Below are 13,559 nucleotides of genomic sequence, written 5' to 3' on the forward strand. Positions count from 1 at the left end.
TTATAGTGCGTATTCTCACTAATTTCTACACCTATCATACATTAAAAACATATGCAGTTCATATATGTATGCATATATATATATATACATATACATAGATACACATATACATACATACATACATACACACATATATAGATATATAGATATATAGATATGATTGTGCCAATTTATCTCTTACTGAGGTAATCCTTACTTTGCAGTAGGCACTAAGTGTGATAGAAATGGGCCAAACCACAGCTTGGCCTCAGTCAAAACTTTACTGTATGGCTTACTAGGGACTCTCTGGGATGCCACGTACATTAATGTTTCTTTTTTCCTCTTTCATACTATTGCCTTTGACTTTTCTCACTTTTCAGTCATAACTGTCTCCTTCCTCTCCTCTTTGAAGGACCTCATGGCACTTCCTTCCAGCTTCTAAAGCACTGCATCTCTGCTGGTTTTTGACCTCTGGAACTGAACTTAATTCTATTTCATTGCTTTCTTTCTTGCTTGTATAAAGAAAAAAAATCAGGAAGAGAATCAGGTCAAAAGAATCTGATGTGGGAATATGCATATTCCTTACTCAAACACATCAAAGGCAATCTAAGCAAGATTATGAGTGAAAAATATCACCTGATTGCCTCAATTTCTGTCTGATTTACCATGAATTTTCCAATGCTCACAGTAACTGTGGACATCCTGAAATGCTTATCCCTGAGTTTCAGTTTAGAAATCATCTCGTCCTCCATGAATTTATGTAGTGATTCCAGCTATTTTCAGTTTTGTATGACCATAAGATGTAAGTTTGTACATGTAGGTTGTAAAAAGATGGTAAGTGGATAAATAAACAATACATGATGTTTAAAGCAGATATGTAAATCTCAATATATAGAAATCCAGCATTATTTATGGTATACAAGTCTCAGAACACTTAACTCTTACTGCTTTCTCACACTTTATTGACTTGAGCTTATATGACTTTCATACTTCATCAAAATTATATGTGTTTTCTCAAGATCAGTGATACTAAAAGAAAAGAACATCTTTATGGGAGATTTTTGGTTGGTTGGTTTTGTTTTCTCTAAAATTTGCTAATGTAAATTTATGTCTCTTCTTCTATCTTGACCATTGTACCTTTCTTGCATTGGCACTGCCAGATTTAGTTTTCAATTCCCAGCATGCGTACCATATGTCTTCCTAATTTATCAAAATAGAAGTTTAATCGTCCTATTTTTATAAATTTCATTACCCTCAATATATCTTTTTTCAAAATAGACTGTTTCTAAAAAGCCTCTGATTTTGTGTTATTTTGCTTCTGGGACTGTTTCTTTCCCCCTTCCTCACACAGTCTCATTTAATTCAATATCTGCAGCTCATCATTTGGAACAAGCTTCATGTCTCTCTTTATCAAACTAATTCTACATTTCACAATAAATCCCAGGTGATAAAACACATATATTTGGCAAAATTAAAACTGCTTACATGTTTTAAACAATTTTAATAGGTAGCTTGTATCATGCTGTGCACCATATTGTTAGAGGAAAAAAAGCTTTCTTCCTAACATGATTTATAAATGTCTTTGAATGCCCTAAGCTAATGAGCATTTTTGACACTGTGTTCCTCATAGTAAGTATCTCCATACAGGTGAGCAAACAAATCCCTTCTTTGTCTTGGAGTCTTTATGTGAGTCTTTACATCTTCAGTTCCAAATTGTGAAGTATGGCCCAAATTCAGAAGTTATTGGTGGCTTTTTTACTAGAAGTGACTGACACCAAAATGTAGTAGTTTTATAGTATGTTTTATACATATAAAGTGCATGAAAGCAAATAAAGTTTACTCTTTGCATAGCAACCTGGATTTACATGCAATAGTAAATAAACTGAAAACAATTCTATTTAATCCATTCTTTACCTCATATATACACATTTAACATATGAAGAGTGTTCTTTATGAGATTTACAGTCTTCATGGAGAGATGGTTAGTTAATAATTCATTTTTGGAATATAAATTAACTTTTTATTCATTTTATACTAACAAATACCACACCATTTTCCTATTTTCAGTTTTCTCAGTTTGATAAACTTTCTAATTCCTTATCCTAATCTTAAATTGTTTTGACTGTTTACAGTCATCAGTCTTCCCATGATCCTCCATTTAGCCATTTCATTACGTATCTTTATATTGTTCTATTGCTCATATATCTCTTTTGCATGCAAACAATTCCCTTTCTCCTTAATGTCTTTTCTCTCAGCTCCTTTATCAATATATATTGGTTTAATAACTCCTAATTAGATATAAACCATTCACAAAATCACTTTAAAGGACACAGTGTCATTTAAATACCTTACAATGTTAGGATATTTAGTCTCTGAGGAGAGAGTAACAGATGAGCCTCTCCTAATTACATTGAGCCCTACACAGATACATACAATTTCCTACCAGGACCTCTTGCCTTTTTGTCCTGGCAACAGCATAGAAAAAAAGGATTGAGTGGCTTTATATCGTTAAAAAGAAAAGCCAGAAATAAAAATGATGGTCACTAAAGAGTTCTGAAATAATTTCCTTCTCTTTTTTTTTTTTTTTTTTTTTTTGTAATAAACTGAAGAATGAAGAAATAATAGGCATTAAAAATGCAGCATTTATTTGCTTTCTTTTAAAGGATCTTTTAGCCATAGTTTAGAAGCATGATAAAGAAATAGTACACAAAATATATGTCTAGCTGAAAATTGACACAGAAAGTTATTATTTTTTCCCTTGCTTTATCACAACTATATTCATATTCTGGATCAATATTCTCCTCTCAATATCAGTTTATAGTTATTCGTAGGCTGCTGCCTTGGTCTAAAATATTATATCATTTGCAGAAGACATACACTTAAAAACATATTATCAAGAAATATGTGGTAAATGTTTAATCAGCTGTTGCTTTTCTGGTTTTAGCAGCCACAGTGATGAATCCAAAAATTAATTTTTATAGATGAAGTATTAGAAATACTGTTTCAAATATGAGAACTATTTTTTGAGAAGATTCACTTGTTCAAAGAAAGCTGTGTTCTAAATCTTGCTTTGGGGTGGGTCACAGCATATAATGTAGTTACACATTTACTTTGATGTAGCTAGTGGCTACTTTTATACATTCTCAAGCAGAGGAGAGAAGTTAATGTTAAAAGATTTTAATTTATTGTTAAAAGATTTAAATTATACTCAACTTGTTTTCACTTTCATGAAGGTTGGTTCAAATGTAATCAATTTCATTAAAGCTTTTCATCTTGTGAACAATATTAGGAAGATTAATTAGTAAGGACAGGGAGTCAATACAAGTAAAGACCTCGTAAAACACAATTTTTTGATAATGTCTTTATCAGAAAGGCATAAGTCTCAAAATATGACTTAAATAAAAACAGAACAGCTGTCAGTGAATGCACTGAAGGTCTTGAATGGCAGTTTTGTTAGTTTTTATAATAACTATATTGAAATTATTTATAATAACTAATAGAGAGTATTTATAATAACTGATAATTAGTTATACCCGTAGAAAGTAAAACAAAGCATTTACCTAAGAAATGTTAGTATGTATATTTATATAATTCTGTCAAAGTATTTAGGATGAAAATAATTGTAAGCCTGGTGCCTAAATTTTATCTTCAGGTTCCAAATCAGAATTCATTGAGACATATATCATCTGTTGACTGGTCTTAGGCATACATTTTGTGAGTGAGAGAATAGATACAAGATCAGCTCTTTCACTGCCAAAAAATGTCACAGATTTCCTTGAAATTTGGTGACATCTATTAGGTTTACTTACTTTACCTATACTTCACCTCCTACTTCTTTTTTTAATTCCTTTCTGTGAAAACCACTTATTCTTGTTTATAAACATGAAAGATAAAATTCTTTGAGTGCCATGAACAGTGAATGTGCAAAGACTCTGAATTATTCATAGGGCAGATGTGTGAAATGCTGGACTTTCTGCAATCCTAATTTAATATTCTCCTACTGTTTCTTGAATGAATTATAAGGTATTTTAAGATCCTGTGAGTGTTAGTGGGCTTGTGGTTTTTCTTAGTGTTTTTTTTCCTGTGACTAATGTCCACTGTAAAGTCATTTTTTACTGTCTGAGCTGTATCATACACATACACTGAGTGCAGTTAGATTATTAACTAATTTCTAATGTGAAAAACTGGTTAATAATTGGTTGAAGTGTGCCAATATATTTCAATATATTTTCAGCTGAATTTATAAAAAAATATAATTTCTTTTTTTTTTCGTCTCACAATTATTTTATACTTTGGTATAGTGTAGCAGTCTTTAACACTAAGAAGCTACAGGTAAATTATTTTTTCAGTCAGCCATTGTATACCTAGAAGAAAGTAATCAAAACTCTTCAGGATCTTAGTCATATTACCAGAGTGGAAACTGGAACTGGGTAGTTGTGTTGGAAATGACATTGAATTATTTCTAGCATAGGAAGTAAACATAATTTTGGAATTAGAAATAGATGTCAGGTGCTGTGGTCAGATTTATTTGTTAGGTGATTTTTTAATTATTATTTTACAAGAACAGAAAGAAGTCTGCTGTAATGTTGCTTTGTTTTGATGCATGTTGAAGAAATCCCAGTCATTGCAAAACTTGCCATTGAATTATTAACACATAAACCTTTCCTTGATTTATTAGTCGGTACTGAATTGCAGCCAGTTGAACACTAATAACCATTCTACATCTTACACTTTATTTCTGTTCTCACAAGCTTATTACATAATTAAGATATTTTTTATAAGCAAAAGGAATACTAGGGAAGAAATTCTCATAGTTTTCTTTTACTTGCATTGACATCTTTACCAATGACCTGGATGACTTCCTTCACATTATAGTTCTTTTCCAGGATTTTGCTTTTCTTGCTAAGTACAAGTGGCATTTAAGTGAGGAGAAAAAAGAGTGAAAATGCAAACTGTTTTTTGTTTTAGGTGTTTGCCTAATTACTGTGAACACGGTGGTGAGTGCTCACAGTCCTGGAACAGTTTCCACTGCAACTGTGCCAATACTGGTTACAAGGGAGCTACTTGTCACTATCGTAAGTCTAAGATGTTTTCTGATTTCTGACTGTGCTTTTCCTTCTGAGTGAATTTCTTTACCACAAAACAAAATTTAAAAAAAAAAAAAAAAAAGACTAAACCAAACCAAAAAACATTTGAACTTATCATTCATAAAATATTTTAAGTTATAAAAATAACCATAATTTGGTTTGAGGAAAGGCCTTGGGAACTCAAAATATGTAACAAAAAAAAATAAATTGAAAATTAAAGTGTTTTTCTTTCACATTTTTTGTATTTTATGTGTGGCTTTACTATGTAAATAGTAAATACCCTCTGTCATCCATATAATTCCACTTTCTGAAGCAATGTATCTTTTAGAAATATGGTAAATTCATCTTTATTCATCACAACAAGTAATATTTATTATTTCTGAGCCGGTGAGACTACATGCATGTCCAAAGATAATCCTGTGCTAAACCTCAAACACATATTTATGTAGTTTGCTGGATCAGAAAGTAGATTAGGAGAAAATAAAATAAACACATTTTGAAAACCTAATTGAATGTAACTTACGTAATTTCACAGGAGATGCTTTACTTTGGCACTGCTTTCAGCATGTTCTGGGAAAAAGATAAAAGAAGTACTCTGGCTTTCACTACCTACCTCTTAAGTAAAAATCCATATAAGTTTACTTGTTTTTTTATACAAAGATTTCCCTAATCATCAGATAAATAATTCTGTACTTATTGTCTCTATAAAATCTACACAGTCCTTTATGGCAGCTTTCACAGAAAGAATGTATGTCTACCCAAATGGGATTTTTTTGAGAAATCACTGATTTTAAAAGACTGCCTATTTAAGTCTTGATCATACAAAGTCAACAACAGTCATAAATAACAGTATTAAGAAAAACTGTGTAACATAGGAAACATGCCAATAGTAAAGATTTTGAATACCATGGTATATGACATTAAACTCTGATGAACCCAGAGTGAAAATGAAGGTGATTTGACTAATTGCAATTTGAAAAGTCACAAACTGGATCATCTGGTGATGTGTATGAGGACAGACGCAGGCTAAGGTTTCCTGTTGATTAGGACTTAATGAGAAGTGTAATAATATGAGTTACCAATGTTTTTTATTGTCAAAAATCATAACGAATAATCAAACTTCTGTCATTTCTAAATTTAGCTAAGAGTACTTATTCTAAGGAACAATAAAACTGCGTTTTAAAATTGCATAAATTGTTTATTATGGATAATTCCTAGGGTAAGTAAAATGAAGGGTTTGGCCTTTTTTATATCTGTTGCAATGTAATGTCAGTAACCATCAGGCAAAAAAATAGAAAGATAACACTCTTAAAATACTAGCTTATTTAAAAATGCTGTATAGCACTCATAACTACTTTTCATTTTTAATCTGGCAGCTCATTCTTTTTGGCAGAATTTTTTTAATCTTTGATAAATGATAGATTACAGTTTAATTTTGAAAAGAAATATCAATACATTATGACTGCTCAAAAGAAATAAAATGGTTAAAGGAGAATTTAGATTAATATGTCCAGCTGTGATGTTATCATTATGCTTCCTGAGATACAGTTACAGAAGTGGACTCATACTTCTTTTTTTTTTTCTCACATATTTGATACATAAGAGGTATTACAGATTTTTATTTTTTTTTAAGACCTGGATTGCTATAAAGTATAAATGACAAGGAACCAAGGAGCTGTCTTTTTTTTTTTTTTTTAAATTTTTTTGCTTATTTAGTTATTTTATTGAAATCTCTGACAAGTCACATTTCCATTTAAAATGAAAAGAAATGAGAAGTGTGAAGGCCAAAAAATGCTTATCTTCTGTTTTACATTACAACAACAGTAGCAACAAAAATCTGATTTGGTTGAGGTAGTTAGTGAGGGTTTCCTCAAAACCTGATTACCAGGGTCTAAGTAATAACCTTGGCATTCTAGCGTTATTCAGCAATTTTACAACCATTTACTCGCTCATATTTCATGTGTTCATTCCAGAAGTTTTGAGCTGGAAGTATAGAATAAAATGCTTAAAAATGTACCTTGTGATCTCCATGATAAACCAAATATGCTTAACAATTTCTAATAAAGGCATAATTTTGATTGCATGAATTTTTCTTCATTCTTTAGCAGAGATAGTACACATCCAACTTCTTTTCCCAATGTCAAGGGTCATGCACATTGTTTTTTTAATTCCCTGAATAAAATGTAAAATCATGCCATGGCATTTGTGATGAGGTGTGTTCTTTTGCAGCCATCTATGAGCAATCATGTGAAGCCTATAAGCACAGAGGGAACACTTCAGGCTTTTACAATATTGATTCAGATGGAAGTGGCCCCTTGGGACCATTTCTCGTATACTGCAATATGACAGGTGAGGTGATAAACTTCCTTAACTTACAGCTGTGACTGTATGCATGCTCATTATATTGAAAAACGAGTTATCAAGTGAGAAGTCTCTGCAGTTTATGAATTTAATGTAAACATGCACAACAAAATGAAGGTGACTCTTTAGCTCAGGATATTGGGCAAATAATTAGGCATAAAAATTAGAATTATAACAGGATTCAGGCTGTGAAGCTAATACAGCATTCCTGCTTTGCTTTGCATAAATAGGGTATGTGTTCCATATGTTGACAACGTCATAGTAGTTCATTTTGGGGAGCAGCTTTCTTTTTACTGAAGTTGCAGCCTCTCAAGGATACTTAAGAAAATGAGAAATAAGTTACGTTTTATTTGCTGAGTTTTCCCAATAGCCTTCTGAAAAATTTTAATTTAGATCTGGCCTTTGTTGGAAGGAATATAGATATTAAACTTCATCTTTCAAACTGCATGGTGATCATTTAGAGAATACAAATACAATCAGTCCATCCAACTTGCAGCCTCACTTTTGGACACCCTGTTTCCCTTCTGCAACCAGTTCTTTGAATCTGATCATGTAGGTAACTAGTTTTAGCTGTCAATTTGTATTTGATCTGCTTTTTAACAAAGCAGTTGATTCTATCTCTGTATTGTGTATGGTATATTGGTATTTTAACTAAGCTTAAATTTAAGTGGCTTTTTGGAATTTATTACTACTGGATTTGTGGCTGTCTCCTTCACTTAGCCCCTTTAATATGAATTGCTTTCCAGCAAAAATGATGGGAGTATTTTATTTTTTTATTTCACAAAAATTTAGTTTTACACAGTTATAACTGTTTAAAAGAATACATGAATAATCTAGATTTGAACTGGGTAGGGCTAGATATGCCCTAAGTGTTGAGAACTTGACTCAGAAACCTTATAGTAAGATTCTGATGTTGACTTGAGCAATTTACCTAGTCTTACCATGTCAGCTCCTGACTTTGACTTCTACAGTGAGTTGTGCTTTCTCACAATAAGAACACTTCAGATTGGCATGGGCTCTTAAAAAGAAATATTCTAGTGTCCTGTGAGACTAAAAAGACCAAAGAATCATGGCAGAAAGATGACAATTTTTCTAAGTGGGTATAACTCTCCAAGGTACAGTGTAGTGTCTGATTTATCCTTGTGTGTCCATGAACAGCTGTTCCTGTTTTCCTCAGTCACTCCTTATTCACCACATTAAGCAAACATCATTGATCAGTTCCTCATCTCAAGATGCATTCTGACAGGATGAATCTTCTATATTTGTTTTGTTCCCAGTTTCCTCATGACTGGTATTCCCTTTTCCCACCAGAGGCAGAGAAGGCAGATGCCCACATTTCCTACTGCACTGCCTTGTCTTTGACATTCATGGGGCTCTATTTCAGGCAGCTGGGAGGGACGTGCCATTCCCTGATTTTATTCTTGGAGCTCATTTTCAGAGTCAAAAGCCTACGGTCCACACTTAATTGCTGTCAACAACACACTGTCAATTAAGATGCTAAAAACTTTGCAGTTTTCTGGTTTTTGGTTTTTTGTGGGTTTTTTTGTGGGTTTTTTGTGGGTTTTTGTTTTTTGTTTTTTTTTTTGGTTGGTTGGTTGGGTTTTTTTTTTGTAATTTTGGGAATGTGACCATGAGTTGAATATTGAAACTGCTTGTCTTCATTTTTATGTTCAGTGTAATGTAGAGATGTATTTGTGTCTGTATGTATGTCCATCTACCAAAAAAAACCCACAACCACAGAAAACAGCACCCAGAACAAATAAAGGCACCAAAATTTTAATTTTTATTTCCAGCTATCTGGTTTTTGACATTCTAATTACATCCTTAATAAAATTATATAATTAGATGAAATATATTTAGTTTCATCTTTCTGACTAGTTCTTATCTCTAAATGACCATAGTTCTTTCCTCTTTATGGCTATTTTATAATATCTGCCATGTGCGGCCTATAGACAGCTGATGAAATAAAATACAGGTCTAGTTAGAATACTACTATTACAATGTCTAAAATATTATATCGATATTAAAATTTAGAAAAAAATAATAATTCTTACGATTTTTCAGATTACACTGGCCAAGAAGATACATGAATACGATGACCATGAATCTAAAATTGACTGTCCCAGATGGGCTTTAACTGGAAGCCTTCTCGCACCTACCTTGAGAGGGGTTTTGGTCAGGAAAGTGAGGCTTACAAATTTTGAAAGTGGGAGCTGAAACAGAAAAAGCTCATTTTTTTCCTATTCACAGGTGAAGGGGCTTGACAAAAATACAAAACAGAAGAATGATATGAGCCTTCACCATGAATACTATTTAATTTTAGGTGGCAGTAGTAATTAACCTTCATATAATCTTAGTTTTATAGTTAGCACAGTAAATGCAAGAACTTCTGCTTTTTTGTATCATTCAAAAGGCCTATAGGCCGCTTTCTCATACAGAATAAATTAATTCAAGCTATAAGGATGTATGTAATGTAGGTAGATTCTAGGATAGAATTAATGTTTAAATGCATTATTTAAGCCTAGGGAAAGTCACAATAGTAAGTGTTTTTTCTTTCTAATCTTTCATTGCAATTTAGCAAGTAAACAGTATTTTATTTCTGGTACAAATATTTGGGTGTCATCACATATTCTTTCCTTATTCAATAATCATAACTAGCTGAATACCTGTTACAGTCATGGTACAATGATCTATCTATGAATAGAAAAAATAGGTAATTGTTTTCATTTTTGCTCAATGATTTATGTTTATTTCATGGGCCTCAAAGAGCTTTCTGTGATCAAAGAAGTTATCTTGAAGTTTAGCTGATTTCATGCTACATGCTCTTTCCATTACTAACTTCTGCAGCTTTCTCATTCCTTATTACTTTTCACATGTGTTTTGAAAGATGCAACGTGGACAATTATACAGCATAACAGCACCAACCTAACCAGAGTTAAAAGTGCTAATCGAGAGAACCCACACACTGTGTTTTTCAAGTATTCTGCCAGCCTAGACCAGCTTTGGGCTACAATAAACCTCGCAGATCACTGTGAACAAGAGCTTGCTTACTACTGCAAAAAATCAAGGCTTTTAGATCAGTCAGGTAAGTAAAGCAGTCAAACCTTATTATGTTGCATCGTGCCTTTATTTTTACTGGTTACTAAAATTCTTTATTTCTAACAAGGCTAGGCATTTTGCTACTATGGTGTTTGAACTACTTCAAATATTGAGTTCTCAAATTTCTGTAAGAGATATTTGAACCAGGAAAATACAACTGTCGATTTATAATGATTTTCTTTTAGAGAATTAAATTCTCGAGTTAATTTCTCTCATAAGACTTTTAAATTAACAGAGATTGTTATTAACAGATCCCCTCTTGTTTGGTATTCCAAGATTTTTTTAATTTTAATGGAGGAATTAAATTATTACTGAGGAAATACCTTCTTAAAAGAACAGAAATTAGTGCATAGATACCAGGAGAAGTTAATGTGTGCGCTTAATGTGCATATTGTGAGTGCTTGACAAAACACATCAATAACATTGAATTTCCAATGTCCAATATAAACATTCTTTAAAAGCTCTCTAGCTAAAATGTGAATTATTGACAAAATTATAATTGCTTTAAGAAATAAAGAGAGGTCTGATCTACTTAAAGAAAAGTGAAGTTATGTCGTATATTTAAATTTTAACTCTTACTGACACAGAGCTGGTGTTAAAAGACTACTGTGAACATCTAAGCACTCCAAATACTGTGGAGGTAAAATCCTCATTGTTTACTGTTTTTTGAAAAACTAAGTGAAATTTTTTGACTTGTGCACCAGAAGCTCTTAAGATACTAAATATTGATTCCTTGGCATTCTTTCCTACTAAGCAGAGAGAATATCTCTGCATGAAGTCCTCTCTGGTTCTATGTCTAAGCTCTTTCTTTATACATTCTTTCTCCCTAATTATGGCATGGACATCTCTGGGCTTTTTAGATTGGTGTTCACTCTTGGAAGAGAATATCTGTTTGAAAATACCTCCACAGCAAAAAAAGTGAACCTGCTGCTTTAAGATGTCCCAATGAGCCTTCCTTTTACTGTGGGCTCCAAATTAAAACTATGTTTAAGTGTTCAAAAGCCTGGTTTGCCTCAAGCAGAAAGATTAAAGACTATTTTTTTGTCCAAGGAGATTGCATGTAAATGTGCTAAAGTAATTCACTGTTTTTATTGTTATGCTGTTTATATTACATATCACTGCATATTTATAATATGCACATAAATGTGCTAAAATAAATGCCTTCAAAATGTGCAAAGTCACCTGTGATAAGTCATCTAGAATTTAGTTTTGAATGCTAAGAATAAATAGACATGTGAAAGTTACATGAGACTTATAGCAATTTTCTAAATAATTCTTTTGTTTAAACACAGGTTAATCACTCTCATTTCTGCTGTATATAATCTTCACTAGGTATGCCTAAGAAATAGAAAATTTGATGATGGTTACATAATATATTTTTTGGAACATACAGTCCACCTAGTAATCTTTGACTGAATTTTAGGAATGCATTTTCTTCAATCCATCTAGGTGGCATTTGTAAATGATCTCATTAGAAAAGTCATTGGTTAATACATTTATGTGATCATTATGAAGAAATCTCTAACTATTTTAATTAATGGCTTTATTTTGCTTAGGCAGTACTTTCTGCCAAGGCAGGGAAAAAAATCTAGGCTAATCAGTATGAACTTGCAGCATTTCAGTAAATACTCTCTTCTTACCTTGCTGTATGAACAAATAACTGAGACCAGCTTTTAAACATACCCCAATGTCCCTAGTGAAACGCTGGGAATGCTAATTCATGACTACAATATAAACCTAAGGCATGCTGTTAAAGCAGCAGAAATATTCTGCTTTTTACAGTCTTAGTTGTTAGAACCTTTTTAAAGTGTTGTCTGATAAATTATTTATACACAGTCTCTGGGTTTTCTTCCTCCTGTGATGGTTTGCAAACACAAACACTGATATTGGACACTGATGCCATTATGCAAGCTTGACTTTTCGAAAAACTGCTCACACTGGTTTTTGGCCTGCTGGGCTGACAGTTGTGTGGTAATGAATGCAGTCAATATGTTCGCAATCTGAAAGATTGTCAGTGTAACAGAGGTTTTATCTAACAGTGAGGTTTAATAAGCAGTAGCAGTTGTAAGTAAAGTTGCGAGTAGAATAAATTCCAGCTTCTTTGTGGGGGCCAGGTGCTGAAAATGGAGCTCCAGCAGAAACAAAAAAATGCATCCATGAGAAACTATAATTTAACAATACTTGATTTCTTCTCATGCCTTGACTTTCATACATCCACCACCCTTCTTCCATCTCATTTGAGATGGTTTATCTTATGCTTCATATTGTTTAGCTATTATGCGTTCTGTAGATATTTCTTCTGTTGCTATGCTTGCTTGGCAATATCTTTAAGCTTATTCTGCAGTACTGTAACATTAAGTAAACATACAGTTTTATCATTTTGCTACAAACAGTGCTGACTGGGAGCACCACAGAGAGATGTAATAGTACAGGGCTACCTCATTTCTGCTCACCACATATATCAACTTGCATATGGGAGTACTATTAACATGATTTCTGTTGTCTCTGAGTATATAAATTCTGAATCTACTGTCCATGACCTAGCAGCTGTCTTTGGGCATTTCTGATTAACAGTACTATTCATATGCTTAAAGTTCATCACAGATGTGGGTAGTAGTACTCTGTAGTACTCTTGGTAGTGGGATGAGGCCGTTTCTATGACTTTCCTCATTCAATTTCTGGTAGTTCCAACATACGAAATTGATCTTTACTTGGGAATATAAACTGCCCTGATTTTTAGGATGATTATATCTCCTCTTTCATGGACCATTTTGAAATGAATTATATAAATGGGCTGCTTAAGATAAATTATTCTAATATCATGGCTGGCTGAACTAGGTACTGTGAGTTCCCTTTTCCACTAATGCAAGCAAAAATCTGTGACAATCACTTAATATGTGAAAACGAAGTATTAAAATGAATAATTACTTATCAAGTAAAGGTGGAAATTTATTTTTTTTCCTGATCATTTAAAGGTTTTAGATTTGAGCAGGGATTTTTGTCTTCTTAACCTTTTGGAAAATTATTTTGATG

The 13,559-nt window shown here is 32.6% G+C and overlaps 1 protein-coding gene across 1 annotated transcript in view; it reads left to right on the forward strand.

Moving 5' to 3' along the window:
* CNTNAP4 (contactin associated protein family member 4) overlaps positions 1-13,559 on the forward strand; it is a 202,679-nt gene that overhangs the window by 153,170 nt on the left and 35,950 nt on the right. Inside the window, exons 11-13 of the mRNA XM_058826085.1 lie at positions 4,948-5,054; positions 7,296-7,415; positions 10,315-10,512. Coding sequence (XP_058682068.1) covers positions 4,948-5,054; positions 7,296-7,415; positions 10,315-10,512 — 425 coding nt within the window. The remainder of the gene's footprint in view (positions 1-4,947; positions 5,055-7,295; positions 7,416-10,314; positions 10,513-13,559) is intronic.

Source organism: Poecile atricapillus, chromosome Z (genome assembly GCF_030490865.1).
Source record: "Poecile atricapillus isolate bPoeAtr1 chromosome Z, bPoeAtr1.hap1, whole genome shotgun sequence".
Classification (NCBI taxonomy): domain Eukaryota; kingdom Metazoa; phylum Chordata; class Aves; order Passeriformes; family Paridae; genus Poecile; species Poecile atricapillus.